This window comes from Pyrgilauda ruficollis, unplaced genomic scaffold, assembly GCF_017590135.1.
Source record: "Pyrgilauda ruficollis isolate IOZ18807 unplaced genomic scaffold, ASM1759013v1 scaffold16, whole genome shotgun sequence".
Classification (NCBI taxonomy): domain Eukaryota; kingdom Metazoa; phylum Chordata; class Aves; order Passeriformes; family Passeridae; genus Pyrgilauda; species Pyrgilauda ruficollis.
In genome coordinates this window covers 13,491,612-13,510,481 of record NW_024514764.1, presented here as the reverse complement: position 1 = coordinate 13,510,481, position 18,870 = coordinate 13,491,612, and the positions used below count along the sequence as shown (strand labels likewise).

At 54.3% G+C, this 18,870-nt stretch overlaps 2 protein-coding genes across 7 annotated transcripts in view; both read right to left on the bottom strand.

Moving 5' to 3' along the window:
* UBN1 (ubinuclein 1) overlaps positions 1-9,852 on the bottom strand; it is a 33,455-nt gene extending 23,603 nt beyond the window's left edge. For all 6 annotated transcript variants that reach the window (XM_041462107.1, XM_041462104.1, XM_041462109.1 and 3 more), the window contains exons 1-8: positions 9,769-9,852; positions 8,880-9,295; positions 7,679-7,765; positions 6,716-6,811; positions 6,047-6,181; positions 5,508-5,611; positions 3,976-4,405; positions 254-324 (exon numbers count right to left, since the gene is read on the bottom strand). In XM_041462107.1, the coding sequence (XP_041318041.1) occupies positions 254-324; positions 3,976-4,405; positions 5,508-5,611; positions 6,047-6,181; positions 6,716-6,811; positions 7,679-7,765; positions 8,880-9,119 (1,163 nt within the window). In that variant the 5' untranslated portion in view covers positions 9,120-9,295; positions 9,769-9,852. The remainder of the gene's footprint in view (positions 1-253; positions 325-3,975; positions 4,406-5,507; positions 5,612-6,046; positions 6,182-6,715; positions 6,812-7,678; positions 7,766-8,879; positions 9,296-9,768) is intronic.
* Positions 9,853-13,146: 3,294 nt separating this feature from the next.
* NME3 (NME/NM23 nucleoside diphosphate kinase 3) lies at positions 13,147-17,635 on the bottom strand. The gene is made up of 5 exons (XM_041462183.1): positions 17,523-17,635; positions 17,098-17,228; positions 16,592-16,693; positions 16,018-16,130; positions 13,147-15,300 (listed from the first exon to the last, which is right to left on the bottom strand). The coding sequence occupies exons 1-5, from the start codon at positions 17,629-17,631 to the stop codon at positions 15,183-15,185; spliced, it is 573 nt and encodes a 190-aa protein (XP_041318117.1). The 5' UTR covers positions 17,632-17,635; the 3' UTR covers positions 13,147-15,182.
* Positions 17,636-18,870: the final 1,235 nt, after the last annotated feature.

The following is an 18,870-nucleotide window of genomic DNA, read 5'->3' as shown; positions in this document are numbered from 1 at the left end:
ATTTAGGTACACAAATATCAGGCAGCATCTTGAGAACTGGAGGCCTAGATACATCCCCTCCAACACTCTCCTAACCCATCATATTTCAACTGAAAGCCATTTATAGGAGACTTTCATGTTATTCTGGGCATGTTCTGCCTGGAAGACCTGTACAAGGACAACTCCACAATTCCTGCTGAACCTGCTCCTGAATTTACCAAAATGCTCTGCCTAACGCTCTCCTTTCCCACACCTCTCTGCTGGCAGCACTTACTCCAGTATGATGTTGTTGATGTCCTGAGTGAAGAATCTCTGCTTGCCTTCTCCCTCAGTAGCTCTGGCAGCCTGGAATTCAGGAAATAACACAAATCATCAGCACTTCACAGCTGGCACAAGCAACCAGGTATCTCCAAAACCACCACAGAACTACTGCAAAACAAGGCACAGTTTTATTACACAAACTCTGTCACAGCAGAAGTGTGAACCTCCCCAGCTCAAGTCCAACCCTGCCTGACCTAGCAACACCTGGTGACCTTCCCAGCCTGGATTTTCCTCTCCAGATGCACTGGAGTTACCACTCTGGAGTGAAGAGTCCTCTGTTTCCTGGGACAAAGGAGGTGGCTTGGTGACTTCTTTGGCAAATTTGCCATGAGGACAAGAACAGCTGCAGGGCATGGTTTTAACTACTCAGTATATTGAGGAATATGAGCACAGAGCTTGTCCCTGGACCAGGAAAGCTCATCCTAATCACATCTAAGGAAGGTTGAGGAGACTTATCACCAGATTTTCTAGATCCATCTGGAAACTAAGCCAAGACACCCACAGAGAAGAGTCACAGCCACAGGGGATGTGTTACTCCCAGTCAACACCATGGAAAGAGAAAAAAGTCCAGTTCAGGAAGCTTCCAGAGCTATGAGTGCAGCTCACAAAGCGCTGCCCAAAAACATCACACCCATGAAAAATATGTCCAGCAGGAAAATAATTCCAAGAGATGAATGAGATAGTAGCAAATTGCCAAGAGCTTTCAGTTTTTTCTGAGTGGGGATATAAACAAAACTGGGATTTGGCACAAGGCACCACCATGAGTAAATGATTCTTTGCACGGGGAAGCAGACCAGGAGAGGATTTTGAAATCCCATGATTTACCACTCCAAACTTGAGGCAGGCAAGCAATTAATTTATGCCCAGAGGGTGAACATTCCTCCCTGCCAGCAGCAGGTGATGCCAAAGGAGAAGGCTCAATGCTAAGGAGAATCCTCAACAGGAAAATTACTTAGGAAGGAGAGGGTTAAAGTCAAAGCAGTTGAAGTAGAAGAGGAAATGCCTGGAGGCTCCATTTAACTCAGAAGATGCTCCCACCTCTAGGATGAAGAGACTTGGCTCTCAGGCAGAGGTACAGCACCTCTTCATTGCCACCTGAGCTCATGTCCCACAGCCCTAACTGACCCACAGGTTTCAGTTTCTTTCTTTTCTTAACATCCACAATCCAGCAGCGAGACAAAACAGCAGGAAAATCTAAGCAGGAAAATCACTGGAGACTCTGCTATTAAACTGTTTCACAACACCATAACAATTAACCTGATATCATGGAACTTCCAAAATATTCTCCTTTAACTCAGATAGAGTCACAAACAGCTGTTTTGGTGCTTTCTGAAACAGAAACATCCACCAAGAGCCCATTATTTTTATCAGCTGTGGCAATACTTGCTTCAGTTCCTCCTTCCCTCCCATCTGCTCACCCCCACTGCACAACTCAGCAGAACAGTTCTCTAAGAGCAGCTTATCTTCAGTAACAGGAGTTACTCAGCATCTCTCACTTCAGTAAGAGGTGCTCTAAACTGAAGTGCCCCAGGAGGCAGAACCACCACAGAGCTCCAAGGGCATGTTTACAACTTAAAATCAATGTTTAAAACCACACCAGCAGCAGGAACAAAACCTCCCAGCACTTGTTGACAGGCTGATGGTGACAGCACTCACACCACAAGGCTGAAAGCACACTTTGACATGCCAGGAAGGGATCCCTAATCAGCATCCAATATTCGCCTTCTCCAAAACAGACTGGAGCTTCCCAAAGCACACCACATTATGGAGAAGATGGGTGAGTCCCCCAGGAGCCCAGCAGCAGGAGGGGCTACTGGTGAAAAGACATAAGATCAACCTTCTAGACATTAATATATTTCACTCCCTTGTTGGAACCCTGGCTGCTGAGAATTTCAGACTTTCTGTGCTGACAGGCACTGACCCCCAAGAGAACACTGCACTTGACCTGAGGCCGTGGAGAAGGCTTCCAAAATGGAATGACAGAACTGGGATTGTGGGTGTGGAGTTTGATAGAAGTGTGTGATATCACAGGGTGGGAAACTCAGAGTTTAAGGTTTTAGAATATAGTAAAATATATAAGGCAAGATGGAGGTTTTAGGGCAGAGGCTGGTCCTTCTTCACCTTCTTCTCCTTGGGTTTGGGTGGTTTTATGTAATTGGATAAAAAGTCCACATTGCAGGCCATGGGTGGTTGGTTATTGGTTAAAAGTAAAAATAACTGAGGTGTCATTTCTTAATTGGACAGTTTATCCTTAAATGGCCTTGTAGAGAGAGATACATAGCCATTTTCTACCTTGTTAGAGCAAAGTACTGCAGAACTCAGGGTTTGTGGGACTGTGACATAGATAAGAACTAATAAACACCTGAGTCTGAACAAGAAATATCATCTCATGATTTAATCCTGACCTTGGCAGAAAAGAAGCAAAGAATCCATTACTCCCTAAATGGGAACCCAAAAACCAGATGTCAAAAATGGCTGAAGGACTCAAATTGCCAAAATGGTGCAGCTCCAGTGGTACCCAAGCTTCAGCAAGGGATCTGCCTGTGACATGGAAATGGTTCTAGCAAATCCTCAAGCCCCATCTACAGGGCTTTCCAGGCCTTCTCCCAGTGTAGAACTGTGGCAGTGCTTTCCAGCTGCACCCTCTTATTTTACACACACAACACTGTGCACCCCTTCAGTGTCCTCACCAGCGCAGCACTTTAAAAATATTATGGTGGCATTTGTCCTTGTCATGGTTTAGCCCCAGGCTGCAACTCAGCCCCACACAGCTGCTGCTCCCTCACCCAGGTGGGATGGGGCAGGAAATCACAAGGGTAAAAGTGAGAAAACCCTTGGGCCAAGGCAAGGCAGTGTAACAGAAAGCAAAAGCCATACAAGCAAAGCAAAACAAGGAATTCATTCCTCATTTCCCATGGACAGGCAGGTGTTGAGCCATCCCCAGGACAGCAGGGCTCCATCACATATACCATGTGGGAAAACAAATGCCATCACTCCAAACATCCCCCTCTTCCTTCTTCTCCCAGCTTTATATGCTGAGCAGACCCCCCTGGGCTGGGATATCCCTGTTGGGATCAGCTGTCCTGGCTGTCCCCTCCCAGCTCCTCCTGCCCCCAGGCCCCTCGCTGGCACTGTGGGGTGGGAGCAGCAAAGGCCTTGGCACTGGGTGAGCACTCCCTGCTCAACAATAACAAAACATCCCTGGGTTATCAGCTCTCTTTACAGCACAATTCAAATCTGCCCCAAAACAGTCGCTGTGGAGAAAATTACCTCTACCCCAGCACAAACCAGCCCCCCAGCCTCAGTAATCCACATTTCAGTTCATTCATGTCAAACTGACTTTGGAAATTACTGCTTGCATCAGGACCATACTTTTCTAAGAGGGGTAAAGAAGGAATCCTGATCAGGTGTGATCTCAAGTTTACATTCAGTACCTGACAAGGTCCAGCACTTGGACATCACTTGACATCTGGACCTTCAAGAAAATCACTTACAGGAAACTGAGTGACACAAAGATGTGATCCCAGGGGATCTGAGGAACTCCCCCACTGGAATGTGCTCTGTTCCTGGATGCTGCCACACACAGCCAGCAGAGCTGTGCCCCTCCTGTCACACACACCCTCCCAGCACAGCTGGACCCCCTACCAGCCCCACTGCCCCCAGGAGCTGCTGTACCTGAGCCAGTTCCTTGATCCTCTTCTCCAGGGGGGCTGGCAGCCCTTCTGGGAGGGATGGTGGCTGCTTGAACTCCTGCTCTAAGCCAGGGTCACTGCCATCCTCCACCTCAGGGAAGGGGCTGCCCTCAGGGGACTCGCTGAGGAGCCGCTCCAGGTCCAGCTCGCTCAAGGAGTCCATGGCTGAGGCTGCCTGGAGCAGGTCACTGTCACTGGCGTGGCCAAAGAGGGACAGCAGAGGGTCAGCCATGGCCTCTGCCTCCCGTGGGGCTGCAGGGTCTGCTGGGGAAGGAGTCACCACTTTCTGCTCTTCATCTTTTTTCTTCTGAGCATCCTTCTCCTTCTGGAACTTCTTCAGCATCTCCTTGACACTGAGAGCTCCAGAGTATTTCTTCTTCTTCTTCTCCTTACTTGCATTTAATGCTGTGAAGCTGCAAACAAAGCGTAGAGGGGGAAAGGGAACTGAATACAAGATCAAGGAGCAGAGAGGGGCCCTTCTCCCCCAGTTCACTTCAGGCACAATTCCCTGGAAAGTCGTAGCTCCTTAACCAATTACAGTAGAAGAGGTATTTTACAGCTTCTAAAAGTCTCAGGGTTCTGGCTGTTCATCTCAGCTCAGAAAAGGCTGTCCTGACTCACTGCAGAGAGGTGCTAAGGCTTAAACCACCTCCACAGAGCTCTGCTTTCATTTAGCTACATGAAATTATTGTTATTCCAGCAAGGAAGGTTGGGAAATGCACAATTAGTACAGAGGAACTGAGGCAGGACAGGTTAGTGTGAAGCTTTCTGCTCTGTTAAAACCAGGAGAGCAAATTCCTTTCCTTGCTCACTTTGAAGGAATCACACACTGATGATACCACGTCAGACACATGGGCTGCTGCTGCCCAAAAGCAGATCCATGCAGGAAAAAATAAATTACAAAGAATAGTTAAAGGAAGAAGGAAAAACTGAGGAGGAAAATATAGAAAATTAATGAAAAGCAACAGATATAGATACTGAAAGTGACAGGCCAGGCAGACCAAAGCAAGTACAGAGCTACAGCACAAGATGACTCAGGACAAAAAGAAAAAGCAGTCCATTTTACAGCCCAAAAGCTATAAAAGAGCTGAGCACTCATCCAAGAAATACTTTGGGCAGGAGTACAAAGGACTGCCCCGAGAGAGCCTGCCTTGTAACCTCTCCCTCCCTGCCAGCCCCACACTCTACAGCCCCAAGCCCTTCCCACCTGCCTTTCCTCCCTCCCACACCTTCGTCCCAACAGTTGTTGTCTTTCTCTCTCCTCTCCAGATCTTTTCCCACTATCAGTGCCTAAACAGAGCTCCAAAACCACCACTCCTGCAGCCAGCTGTGCCCCTCTTTGCTCACACAGTGCTGCTGTGGAGCTCTGCTCCTTTCCTGATCATCCCTTGCCTTTCTTTCCCACTTGGGAAACAACAGGGGTTTGGAAAATGTGCTGGTGTTTGCAACGTGCATTCGAGCACCCCACACTGCAACCTGGAACCTGACACAAGGTGTCCCTCCTCCACTGCTTACCCAGCTTTTGGAAACTTGGACTTCTTTGATTTCTTTTCCTTGTCATAAGAATCATCCTTCTTCTTCTTCTTTATTTTTTCACCCCCATCTTTCAACTTCCGCTTCTGCAGAGGGTTAAAAACGAGTCACAATCAAAGAGTTTCCCACATTACCAGCACTCCCAGAGCCACTTTGGGACCTCTCCCAGGCATGTGAAAACACAGGACTCATTAACCCACCCCCCTACATCCCTCACCATGGCTCTGGCACGTGCTGCCTTCAGCATTTGACAGCATCCCCATAATGCTGTGACTTCCAGGGTGACAGGGAGCTGCTGCCACCTCTGCTCTGGGAACCAGGTAACCCCAGCAGAGTCTTATCCATGCCAGACATACTTCATTTTACTAAGAAATTTTAGGATACAATGGGATTTCAAGTGCCTATCCCTATTCTGTCCATACCAAGTCACAAATCCCTCCCACTCTGGATGTTAACACGCTTTCATGCAGCAAGCTCTGAGCTGTAACAGAGGGAATAATTCAGAAAGGTGCCTTCCTGACCTTGGGACACTTCTTCTTCTTCTCTTTGACATAGTCATCCTCAGACTCAGAGGCCTGCCGGAACTGCAGCGTTCCTGAGTTGATGTAAAACCCTCCGTACTTGGTAGTGAGAGAGGCAGGAACCAGCTCATCGTACTGGAAACAACAGAGAACATTCATTGGCACTGGGACCTTGGTTACTTCATTCCATAGCTCAGCTGCTTGGAAGATGCAGTGGGATTCATGGAATCACAAAACATGCTGAGTTGGAAGGGACCCATCAGATCGAGTCCAGCTCCTGGCCCTGCACAGACACCCCAACAATCCCAACTGTGCATCCCTGAGAGCCTCGTCCGAATGCTCTGGAGCTCACACAGGCTTGGTGCTGTGGCTGCTTCCCTGAGAAAGCTCTTCCAGTACCTAACCATGCGCTGGGGGAAGAACCTTTTCCTGATATCCCACCTAAAGCCCCCTGACTCAGCTCCAGCCATTTCCCCAAGTCCTGTCCCGGTCAGGAGTCTGAGGAGGTTGTGCTCCCCCAGGAGCACACTGGAATGCCTACCAGCATCTCCTGCCACACAGCTGCCCCAGAAGCTCTCACTCCCTGGCCCTGGCAGCCTCGTGGCTCACTCCCAGAGCAGGTTCACTCCCAGGCAGCCACCTTTAGCCACTCACAGCCCCAGCACTCACAGCTTCCGAGTTGTCGATGAAGGAGTCGGACTCATCATAGCCATACCCCATATCAATCAAGTCCTGAATCCGGTCCTTCCTGCGCCTCTTGCCACCCTGAACAAGGAAACATGGACACTGTGATCACTTTTCTTTCCCGGCACCACAGAGATACCCTGACACAGGACAGCAACACTGGCTCCAGAAAAGCTACAGCAGAACCAAACCAGGGCTGGCTCCCGTCACACTGCGCTCCCAGGGTGTGGTAAATCCAGTTTTAAGCCTTGTGATACAGAAACAAAACAGTGCAGCCAAATGAAAATCTGCCAGCCAGGCTCCACGCTGAACTGGGTCTGCATCCCTTCAACATTCCTGCCAGGGCTCTCTTCCCTAAGTGCTCCAGCAGGTACAGACTCAGTGCTACAGACATCAAACACACACAGTGTGTCAAGGTGACCCATGGGCAAAATCTGTGTCACAAAAAACCACACAACTTGCTACCCAATGTGCCAAAGGGTATAAAAACCACAGTGTGGTTTTACTGCCAACCACAGAAATAACACAAAAGGAAGAACAGAAAGGAACAGGTAAGAGAGATCCATGCAGCAGTGTCCTGAGGGCAGTGGACTCACCACAGCCCCATGCTCAGAGACTTGAAACATTCCATCCTGCCACAGCAACAAGGTCTAGGAATTCATTTTTGCTTAAGGAAAACTCATTTTATCAATCACAGTAAGTGATTTACTGCTCACTTTAGTTCCTGTAATTTGCTTTAATCAGATTCATTTTATTTAAGAATGAATCTGAACTATTTTTGCAGCCCTGAGACAGAAAAAGAACATAAAAACCAGCACATGGCAGCCAGGGTAAAGGACTGGGGTAGAACAGGAACTTGAGAGCCAGTGAGCACCAAAAGCACTGCCTGAGACCTGAACAGCACTGCCCAGCCCAAAGAATAACACAATGTAAAGAAGAAACACTTACATATTTTTCTTCGAACTTCCTAGCAAGAGCCTCCACTTTATGCCTTTCTCTTTCCTCATCATTGAAGGGATCAGCTGGGTCTTTCTTCTGCAGAAACAAAAGGGATAAAGCCATGACAGTCAATCCTGCCACACTGCCACCAAAACTGCAGGAATTAAACCCATCCTGACTGGAGCACCCGGGCAAAAGCTCAGATAAATCCACCTTTAGGACAGTGTGGATCAAGATCTTCATCAGTGACACAGACAGTGGGATCAGGGCACTCTCAGAATGTCTGGGGATGCCACCCAGCTGTGTGGTGTGGTTGACACACCTGAGGGATGGGAGGCCATCCAGAGGGACCTGGGAAGGCTGGAGAGCTGGGACCATGGGAACCTCATAAGGTTCAAACAAGCCAAATGCTGGAGCTGCACCTGGAACTGCAGGATCAGTCCAGGCTGGGAGATGAACGGATTTAGAGCAGCCCTGGGAGAAGGATTTGGGCTGTTGCTGGGTGACAGCTGGACCTGCCCTGGCTGTGAGCACCAAGAAACCCTCCTGGGCTGCCTGCCCATGGCAGGGGGTGGCACTGGATGAGCTTTAAGGTCTTTTCCAAGCCAAACTATCCTGGGATTCTGACAGTATCCCTGTGGTTTGGGTGCTCTCCCAGCTAGTTTTGTACCTGCCTCTGCTTCTCACAACCTTCAAAAAAACGCCTAAAAAAATTAGGGGGCATAAAACGTCAACGGACTGCTCACAGTCCTGAAGGCAAACAGTAAAAGGAACAGAGTCCAGTAAGTTTCTTTTCATAGACAAACACTCCTAACTCAAACTTTAGATGCTACAGGAGTTTTCATTCCTGTCTCTTTTCGTGCTCTTTGGAAATCAGCTCCTTGTCACTGCCAGCTGCCCAGGTACCAAAACTCACTTTAGATCCAGCCATTCCAAACTGAACGAGCATCACATCCCACACCTGCCACCAGCACAACACCTCCCAACACCAAATTCCAGCCAGGGCAAACGAGTGCCACAGCGTGGCCTGACAACAAGCAGCCCAGCCTGAGGGTCAGTTCTCCTGCCTGCAGGATGTTCACCCACCTTCCTCCCACCTCGCAGCACCTCACAGCAAAGACAGACCCAGCTCTCACAACAGTGATGCTGAGACAGCCCTTGAGACCTCCAGCTACAGCACAGATCCCCACAGACCCCCAGAGACACTCACCTTGTCACCTGAAGAACCTCCTTTTACCTTCCCCCGACAGCTCTTGAGGAGATCAGGGTAGAAGAACTCGGGGCAGCGTTTGTGGTCGGGCTCGAAGAGGGTCAGAGTGATGCGCACGGCCGTGGCCGCCGGCTCCGCCTCCGGGGGCTGCTCTCCCTCGTCCTTCCGAGACCTCTTCAGGAAGCTGCTGCTCAGGGGCCCGTGCAGAGTGGTGAACGAGACCCTGTGCGGCTCTGTCATGGCTATGGCCAAGCCTCACCAGGCCTCACGGCATCGTTCCTATCGCATTAGGAAAGGTCTGTGGGGCTGCACTGCTGGATTTCACCACGGGTAACTGGGGATGTTGGCAGCAGAACAAGTGCTTTGCTTTTGGAGTTTTCCCGGGAAGTGACAAAGGGCCGTGCTGCGGGTGCTTGCTGCAATCATTAGAGAGAAAAAGGAGAGAAAGAAAGAAGTCAATCCTTGTACCACTCTTCCCTCCAACAGTGGAAGTTCCTCACTATCCCTCCAGCTCCATTGCAGCTCTCTCTCCTCACACCACACCGCTCCGTTTGTAAGGGCTGAAGGAAATCCAGCTGCCGGGGAAACAAAACGAGCCCGCCAGATTGGATTTGACGCGGCGCAGGAGCCCTGGGCACGAACAAGGAGCCGGGGCTGCACCTCCCGGGCCGGGGCTGCGCTCCGGCCGCCTGATCTCCCGCTGCACGGAGGCCCGCTCACCGCTCACCGCTGTCTCTGGGACAGCGGCCCCGGCGGGGGCCGAGCCGGGGTCGGGGCTGAGCGGGGCCCGGGGAGGCAGCTTCGCCGGAGGGAGTGCGGGGCGGAGGGGAAGCCCGAGGCCGTGGTGCCGGTGCCGGGTCCGCCCGCCCTCACTCCCTCCCTCACTCACCGCCGGCGGGACGCAGCCACCGCTCCGGGCCCGCTCCGGCTCCGGCTCCGGCCCCGCGCCCGCGTCACGTGGGCGGTGCTGCCCTCACGCCGGGCCGCGCGCGCCACGACCAATCAGTGATGGTTCCAGCGGCCACGCCTCGCACTACGACCAATCAGCGGCCGCCGCCGCGGCCACACCTCGCGGGAAAAGCTCGCGGACGGCTGCCCCCCACCACGTGATCGCGGCGGACCAATCCCCGGCACCGGCACCGCCCCATCCCGGCGGCCCGCGCGCGGCGGCGGGAGGGGCGGGAAGATGGCGGCGGCCCCTGAGGGAGCGGCGGGGGCCGGAGGGGAGTGCCCGCAGGGGCTGCCCGCGCCCGCTTCACTCACCCAGCAGCGTTCGGTGGAGCCTCATAGGAATCAGTGGTGTGAAGCCTCCAGGAAGCTGCGTTCGTCCTGCCCCTCGTGTCCCTTAAGCAAGCTCAGGTTTCTTCCATAGGATGAAATGCAACGTAGGGAATGTGTGTAACGATAAGGGACAGCAGAGTAATCTAATACATCTGTATCTGTAATGGCTCGCGTGGGTATGGCTGCAGGAAGACCGTGAGTGGAGATGACAGACTCCCAGCAGCCCTGAAGCTGTTAGGATGCTCCAGCTGGACGGGACACGGCGGATCCATCCCGGGGCACTGACTGATGTCATCTGGGACCTCTCCATTGTTTTTCAGGGTTTAGGGAGTCTGGACAGTCTGTGTTGAGTGGAAGGTGCTAAATGTCCGAGTTCTCAAGCAGACTTAAGGAAGAAGACCCTGCATCCCACAAGCCTGTCAGTCCTACTTCAGTGTTAAAATCCTGGAGGTTCTTAGGGAGTTGCTGAAAACCCCTTGAGAGACAACGCAGGCAGCAGGCACAGCCGTGTGGGCTCACAGGGGGAAGGTCCTGCTTCATCTGCTTAATTCCCATTTGGGAGAGGCTCAGGCACTGATTCCCCAGTCACAGAATGCTTCAGGCTGCGAGGGCCCACAGTGGCTCACCTGGGCCCAGCTGCCTGCTCAGGCAGGGGCAGCCCAGGGCACGGGGCTGTGTCCAGACAGTTCTGAAACAACTCCAGTAACAGACACTCCACTCCCTCTCCGGGCAGCCTGTTCCAGTGTACAAGGAAGTTTTTGGTGTTCATTTGGGACTTCCTGGGCTCAGTCCCTGCCCCTGGCTCTGGTGCCATTGCTGGGCCTGGAGCAGAGCCTGGGCCTGCTGTGTCCCTCCCTGCACCCAGGGACAGACAGGGACACCCAGGGACACCCAGGGCTGAGGCCCATCTCAGCTGAGGCTCTTCTCCAGGCTGAGCAGCCCCAGCTCCCTCAGCTTTTCCTCACAAGGAGATGCTCCAGGCCCTTCAGCATCCTCACAGCCCCCACGAGACCTGCTCCAGGAGCTTCACGTCCCTCCTGTCCTGACACAGCATTCCAGGTGTGCCTCACAGGCTGGGCAGAGGGGCAGGATCCCCTCCCTCACACCCCCAGGAACCGCCCTTGGCCCCTGGGCTGGTCAGGAGCAGTCAGTGTCACCCTCTTCTGCACAGAGCGGCAGCCCCAGCCCAGCCTGGTGCCTGGGGTTGTTCTCCCCAGATGCAGGAATCTGCTCTGGCCTGTGCTGGATTCCAGAAGGTTCCTCTCTGCCCCTGTCAAGGTCCCCCTGAAGGGCCACACAACCCTCTGAGGTATCAGCCCTCCTCCCAGCTCCGTGTCAGTCATCTTTGGGCAGGCAGTGGATGTGGTGGTTTGGGGTTTTAGCAAAGCTTTTGATCCCATCTCCAACACTCTGTTGGATAAGCTGTCCCTCACACAGCTCCACCCTTTGCATGGGTGAGCAGGCAGTGCCAGCTCAAGCTCAAAGGATTACAGTAAATGGGGTCACATCAGGAGTGGCCCCAAATGGCTTTCTCTGTATCCAGCCTGGTTTTCCCAGAATTTCCAGGGATGTTGGGGAAGGGGCTGGGACATCCAGATGGGCAGGAAGATCCAAAAATCCCATTATTTGGGTGGGTGGATATGGCAGCAAAGCTGGGATGAGGCTGGAATGAAAGGAGGCCCCCTCCAAATCCAGGGAAAAGGGGGAGAAAAGCCCATTATTCCCATGGAACTGGATTTTCCAGGGCAGGGAAAAAGGACAGTCATCAGTGGTGTTACACAGGGCTCTGTTTGAGGGCTGGTGCTCTTGAATGTTTTTATAAACGCTCCAAATCCAGGAATTTAGCATACATTAAGCAGGTTTGCCAACAACAGTGACCTGGAAGGGGCTGTGGAGCCCCAAAGGGCCTTACAGAGAGCTGGGCAGTCACAGCCTGTGTGAGATCCAACAGCAGCACTGCTGGACTCTGCACCTGGCACAGGGCTGCACAGTTTGGGGGATGAGAGGCTGGAGAGCAGCCCAGCACAGACCAGGGGTGTGACAGCAACTTCAGTAGGAGCCATCAGTGGCAGCCAAGAGCTGACTCTACCCTGGTACAGTGGGATGAGGGAGGGGATTGTCCTGCTCTGCACTGGGGCTGGAGCTGTGTTCCCACTCATGGGGCTGGGAGCAGAACTATGGAGGAACAGGTCAAAAGAGAGAACATGGAGCAAAACTGTGGAGAGAACAGGTCGAAAGCCATTTCCCATCCCATAAAATTTTTAACCCTCTTTCATTTTCAAATGCTCTGTGTTTGTGTTTGGCTCACAGCACCAGCTCAGACCTAAGTCCTTAGCAAATGCACTGCTGGCAATCCAGGGAAAAGCCCCAGGAGCAGAAACCAGGGTCTGACATGGGGTTGGCATCCAGCCAAGAGGATGGGGCAGGGCTCTTCCAGTGGGGCCCAGCAACAGGAGGACGAGCAATGGCCAGAAAGTAAAACACAGAAAGTCCCCCCTCAACATAAGGAAGAATTTCTTTACACTGAGGTGGCAAAGCACAGGAGCAGGTGCCCAGGGAGGGCGTGGAATTTCCTGTTCTGGAAACATTCCAAACCCACCTGGACACATTCCTCTGATGGCTGCTCCACGTGACCCTGCTCTGACAGGGAACTGAATGATCTCCAGAGGTCCTTTCCAACCCCTGCTGTTCTGGGATTTTGTGAGTCCTGCAGGAGCACAGACCCTGCTGTTTCTACTGCCGTGAGTGTGTGGTGCTGCAGCAGCAGCCTGACTCCACTGAACATCCCCCCCAGCAAGACTTCTGCTTCAGTGGGAAGCACAAGAGCCCTGCACAGGGCAGAGACAAGGGCATCTCTGCTGCCTTCACCTCCTCCAGCTCTGACACACAACTGCTGCACCCAAAACCTCCCCTCCACGCTGCTGCCCAGGCTAGTTTTGACAAGCACCTGCAGCCTCCTGCCTTCAGGGGCCCAAGAGGAACAACAGACAGCTTCTACGTTTATTATTACAGTTTAACACAGTCTTGGACAGAGGAGAAGCAGCAGAAACCAACATGCAAAGCAATTAAAAGTCCCCAGGGGCTCGAGGACCACCAGCCACAGCTCAGCTCCTGTACCTGCTCCCAGCAGTGTCTCTGGGGGCCCTTTCCCTGCAGCTGCTGCTCCATTGTGCCCCAGAGTGGCACGAGGTCATGGCAGACACCAAACCTACACACACAGAGAGGAGAGGAATGGCCTGGGACTGTGGCTCAGTGAGTCAGGTCCTGTATCTGACTGGAGTTCAGTGCACTTTGAAACTGGGAGGCATCTTCAATCTCATCCATGTAGACAGGGAAAAGAGAGATCCTTCAGGAAGAGGCAATGGTAGGAGATGAAGCTCAGCTATTTGGGCAGAGTTTTCCTGTGTCAGAGCTGGCAGCTCTTGGTGCCAACAGCTTCTCTCAGTGCATCTGTTAAACAACCAACGTGGCCTTCCTCCCACTGGCTTCACACCTTGGCCTTCACCATCGCCTTCTCTTGCAGCCCTGCTGCAGCCAGACTCCCAAGTTCAGCCAAGTGGACAAGTTTCAGAAACAAATGGGATCTGTCAGGTATTTAGAGCTGGACACAGGTGCTTGGAGAAGGCCCCAGGGCAGGAGGAGCCTTGGCTGTGGCAGCTGGACAGCCCCACTCACTGGAGGGACACCTCCCACCCCTGTCCTGCTCAGCCCCACCACTCTGGGGCCAGCAGGGAGCAGGAGTGGGGGTGACTTCACTCTGCTCCCCCAGAGCTGCCCTCATTCCCCAGCACCTACACAGCTGAGCACCCAGAGGGATAGGCTCTTAGGGCACAAGTCAAACTCATCCTGCACACAGGAAAGCCCTGGGGATCTTGTTCCCTGAGTTTAACTGTGTCCCTGTTCCATGGCAGGACTCCATGTCACTGTCCCTGTCCTTCTGCTCTGGTGAGGCTGCACAGGGAGCTCAGACACAGCACAGCTCTGAGGTGCTGGATGGCCCAGGGACAGCTCACAGGTGGTGTCCAGCCCGTTACAAACTGGTTTCCAGACACCCTCCCAGCATGAAAGCTCCACTGCAAACTCTCAGGGGGACAAGGAAGATCCTGGCACTTGCCAGAGCTCAGTGGCAAGACTTCACAGCCTCTGCACAAGAGAGAGCTAAATACTCCCCTAAATAGTCCTTCCTGAGCAACAGATCCACAAATCCTTCCCTGACTCCCTCTCCCCCTTCTACTCCTGTGGCTGCCCCAGTGCTGCTGCCTCACACCAGTGACCAGGGAGGGACAGTCTGTGTCAGGCTGGGTCAGGGCCATGCATCCCCAGAGAACCAGAGCAGGCCTGAAGGAGCTGCTTCCCACCCCCAGCAGCCACAGCCCAGGAGGCACAGCCTGAGGAATTGTGCGTCTAGCAGCATTTGGAGACTCTTCCTTCCACAAACTCACTCATCACATCTGAAACTGGGTGAGCTTTTGCCAGCCCCAGCACCCAGGGCTCCCACCAAGGGAGAGAGAATTGTCCCATCCTTCATTCCTTGTCTTGGAAAGAACTCCAAAATGAGAATTTGCTCCCTTATCCTACAGCAGCCCAATTCTTTAAGAGCCTTTGGTGAAAAGCCTTCTAGAAATGCAGGTAAATTGTCAAGCCCATCACCTTGTGACCAGCACCTCTCCCAGCAGCAAGAACAACGCATTCTCCTGCTCCAGGCAGGGATGAGAACACCCAGGAATGGGCCAAGAGCCCAAGTTTTGCTTCAATTAATCAGCTTGAGCTACTTGGGATTTAAGATGCTGCAGCAAACAGAGCAACAATACCAACTACTTACTAGAGCATAGAGAGAAAAAAACAAAGAGCTCCCCTTGGCAGGAGCTGAACCAGAGTTCCACACACAGCCCAGCTCCCAGGATCCCACAGGCAGAAGAGGAATCCCACAGAGGATCTGCAGGCAGCCCCAGCAGCTGCCATGAAATGGATGGAAGTGTGCTGTGTCCCAGCAGGAAGATGAACTTCCCCTGGGCTTGCTGCTCACTCGTAGATCCAGTGTGCAGCCGTGTCCTCCCAGCACGGCAGCTCCTCGGGGCGGAACCAGAGCGAGATCTCCTGCTGGGCACTCTCCACCGAGTCACTGCCGTGGATCACGTTCCTGTGGGCAAGGAGAAAGGGAGCAGCTCTCACCAAGCTGGGACAGGTGGGAAAGGGGTGCTGCAGCCTGCAAAATTCCCCCTTGACCAATTTCATTAAAGCAATGCAGACAGTCCTACCCCACAATATCCTCTCCTATCAGACACCACTCATCCTTCCAGCAGTGCTAGTTCCCAGCACTCCCCCCTCCTATGCTGAGGAACCTTTTGTTCACTACAGGAGGAGCTGCAAGTGGCTGTAGCTCTGGGATGTGCATTTTTTAGTCCAGCTGTGCCTCCAGATTTTTCCCCTTCCAAAGCAGGCTTGGTATCAGACACCAAGAAACAGATCTAAGGCAGGATGGTTCAGTAACAGCTGTGTCTACCACGAGCCAGGCTGGGGCCACCCAAGATCACCACCCATAGATATTCACATGCTCCCACAAAAGGACTGAGTGGGAGCCTCCCTTCCTCTTCACAGCCTGACAGTCCTGATTAGCAGAGGAAAACAGGCAAAGCCCACCTGCTTTCAACAGAGGACTCAGGAGGAAGGAAAGACACAACCCAGGCTCTTCCTCCTGTTAAAGCCAACCCTGGGAAGCAGAGCTCAGCTCTGTCTGAGCACAAAAGGGAGAACTTCTGCTCTGGGAATGCAGACTGATGTGGCTCAGGCAGGCCTGGCACAGGAATGCCTGGACAGGATGCCCTGAAACACTGAGGGAGGAAGTCAAAGCTCTCACTTGCTGACTTCAACACAGAAGTCTCCTCGGATGGTGCCAGGCCTGGATTCAGCAGGATTGGTCTCCCCAATCATGGTGCGAACTGTCTTCACCACATCCAGGCCCTGCCAGACCTACGGGAGAGCAAAACCAGGATCAGCTTCCACAGCTGCCCCAGCAGGTCACATCTGCCCTCTGAATTCCCCACCGGATCCACACGGGGGACAGACAGCAAAGGGTCTCTCCAAATTATTCTTCCAAAGTTGATTTTGGAAAATAATCCAAATTGTCTGTGGATTTCTCCCCACCCCTGGAAGTGCTCAAGGCCAGGGTGGGTGGGGCTTGGAGCAACCTTGGTCTAGTGGAAGGTGCCCCTGACATGGCAGGGGGTGGAACGAGACCTTTAAGGTCCCTTCCAACCCAAACCGTTCTGTGATTTAACTTACAACAGAAAATATCCCTGCAGTTCAGTACAGCTTCAAGGGACCCTCTGAGGAGAGATATCACCTTACTTCCACTGTGCCAGCAGCCACTGCTGCTCACACCTTGCACTCTGTCCCTGTTCCTCGGCCCAGGGGCCCTGGCCAGCACTCACCATGGCCACGATGGGCCCGGAGCTCATGTACTTCACCAGGCGGCCGTAGAAGGGACGGTCCCGCAGGGCGATGTAGTGTTCCTTCAGCAGCTCCTCCGAGGCCTGCACAGAGCACAGAGCTCAGTCTGCTGCCACACGGGGCACCTGGGCAAGGGCTGGGCCTCAGGGATGCAGGAAATTAAGAGAATGAAGCTCTTGCACAGATGCCCACTTCCCGGAGTGAAACAGCAGGAGCCTGACACAGGCGTTTCCAGCTGCCAGCTTACAGTGCCAGCCCTGGAGTATGGGCACAGCCAAGGGCAGACATGCTCCCCACAGCTGGAATCACCCTCCCATGCCAACTCTCCTCTGAGCTGCGAGGATTTGGTGCTGGAATGACACCTGCAGCCTGTACAGGCCGGATGACAGGCAGAACCCCCAGCAGTTCCCAGCACAGCTGAGGCTTGGGGGCTGCAGGGGCTCCTGGACTCCGGGGACCCCCAGCCTGGGTGGGCCCGGCCGCTCACCTGCAGCAGCTTCATCCCCACCAGCTGCAGCCCCTTCCTCTCGAAGCGCCGGATGATCTCCCCGACCAGGCGCCGCTGGACCCCGTCCGGTTTGATGGCCACGAAGGTTCGTTCATTGACCCCGCCGAAGGCTGCAGGGACAGGGCACAGGTCTGAGGCGGGAAGGGGACGCCTCTGGGCCTTCAGCCAAGCGGGCACAGAGGGGTCGCAGGCTCTCAGCCGTGGGGACACAGAGGGGTCCAAGGTTCCCGCAGGGGAGGGCAGGGCGGTCCTGGCCGCAGAGGGCACAGGGACACGGGGGCCTGGCCCAGGCCTTCAGCCGCGGGGTCTCTCCCGGGGAAGGGAGGTCCCTGGCCCTGAGGCACAAGGGGAGTGGGGGTCCCTGGTCCTCAGACCCCGGCCGGGGATCGCGTCCCGTTCCGTACCGCTATGGAAGAGACCGGCGAAAATCCCCAGCACCAGGCAGATCATGGCGGCGCCGCTCTTAAAGGGGCCGTGCTCCCCCCGCGCTGTCACCGCCCCCCGCGGAACCATCGTGCCGGGGCCGCGGAGCGGCGGGGCCGAGACACGGGGACACCGGGTACGGCCCGTTCCCATGGCAACGGGCGGGTCCCGGTGCAGGCCCGGGGGGACGCACCGGGGCGAGCTGTCCCGGCCGCGGCCTCCTTGCTGCCGCCTCTGAGCTGCCCTGTGCCGCTGGCCCGGCGACAGCGTCCCGGGTGTTCATGAGACTGTTTTGGCTCCGCTGTCTGTCACTGCGGTCGTGACTGCACACTAGTGGTGGTTAGAGCAGTCCGGTGTGGGGCAGCTGCTGTGCTGCTGAGCAGCCCCTCCAGCCCCAGCCCCGAGCTGCCCCGGGCACGGCAGAGCTGCAGCCCGGCTGGGAAGCTCCTCTGTACGGAGCACATGCACTGATTCCATTTTGGGGTGTCAGACCCCGGCTCTCAGCCTCGGGGGTCGTTAGCACTGCACTCCAGGGCTCCATTTCCTGCTCTCAGGAACTCACCTCTTGGTTCAGCCCCCTCCAAAATCAGCCTCTGGAAACACCAGTACATGAATTACCTGCGCCAGGTGCCCTGTGGAGGGCTGGCTTTGCTCCCAGAGCTGCTCGGGTGCCTCGTGGAGCGCTGGGTCTGCTTCCATCCTGTGTGCAGAGACAGTGTTCTGCTCCCTCTCCTCTGTTCAGCTCTTGGCTGGGACAAGCAGGAATCTGTCTCCAAACAGCAGGGATCCAGCTGCTTTATCCAACATCGTTTTGAGTAAATGATTCCCGCGTTTGTACCAATCAATAATTAGTGGTTGCATCCTGGAGCTCCAGGGCGCGGCTTTGCCCGAGGGAAGCAGACCCCTAGGCTCCAGCACAGTGCTGCGTTGGTTCTCAGCCTGCCCGTGGAAAAGCCTTGGTAGGATAAACTCTGTCCCTTGTAGAGCCGTGGGCACTGCTCGGGAGGCGAGGGCGGAGCCAGAGGCTGCTCCAGAGGCCGTTCCAGAGGCCGTTCCCGGGGCTCTGCTGCCGGCAGAGGGAGCGCAGGCAGCGCGGAGCGGTCCCGGGCCTCGGCAGCGCAGGGCCCGTCCCGCCCGGGCATCCCTGAAACGTCGGGATGCACCCCTAAAGCATCGGGATGCATCCCTGAAACATCGGGATGCATCCCTGAAACATCGGGATGCACCCCTAAATTATCGGGATGCATCCCTAAAGCATCGGGATGCATCCCTGAAACATCGGGATGCACCCCTAAAGCATCGGGATGCACCCCTAAAACATCGGGATGC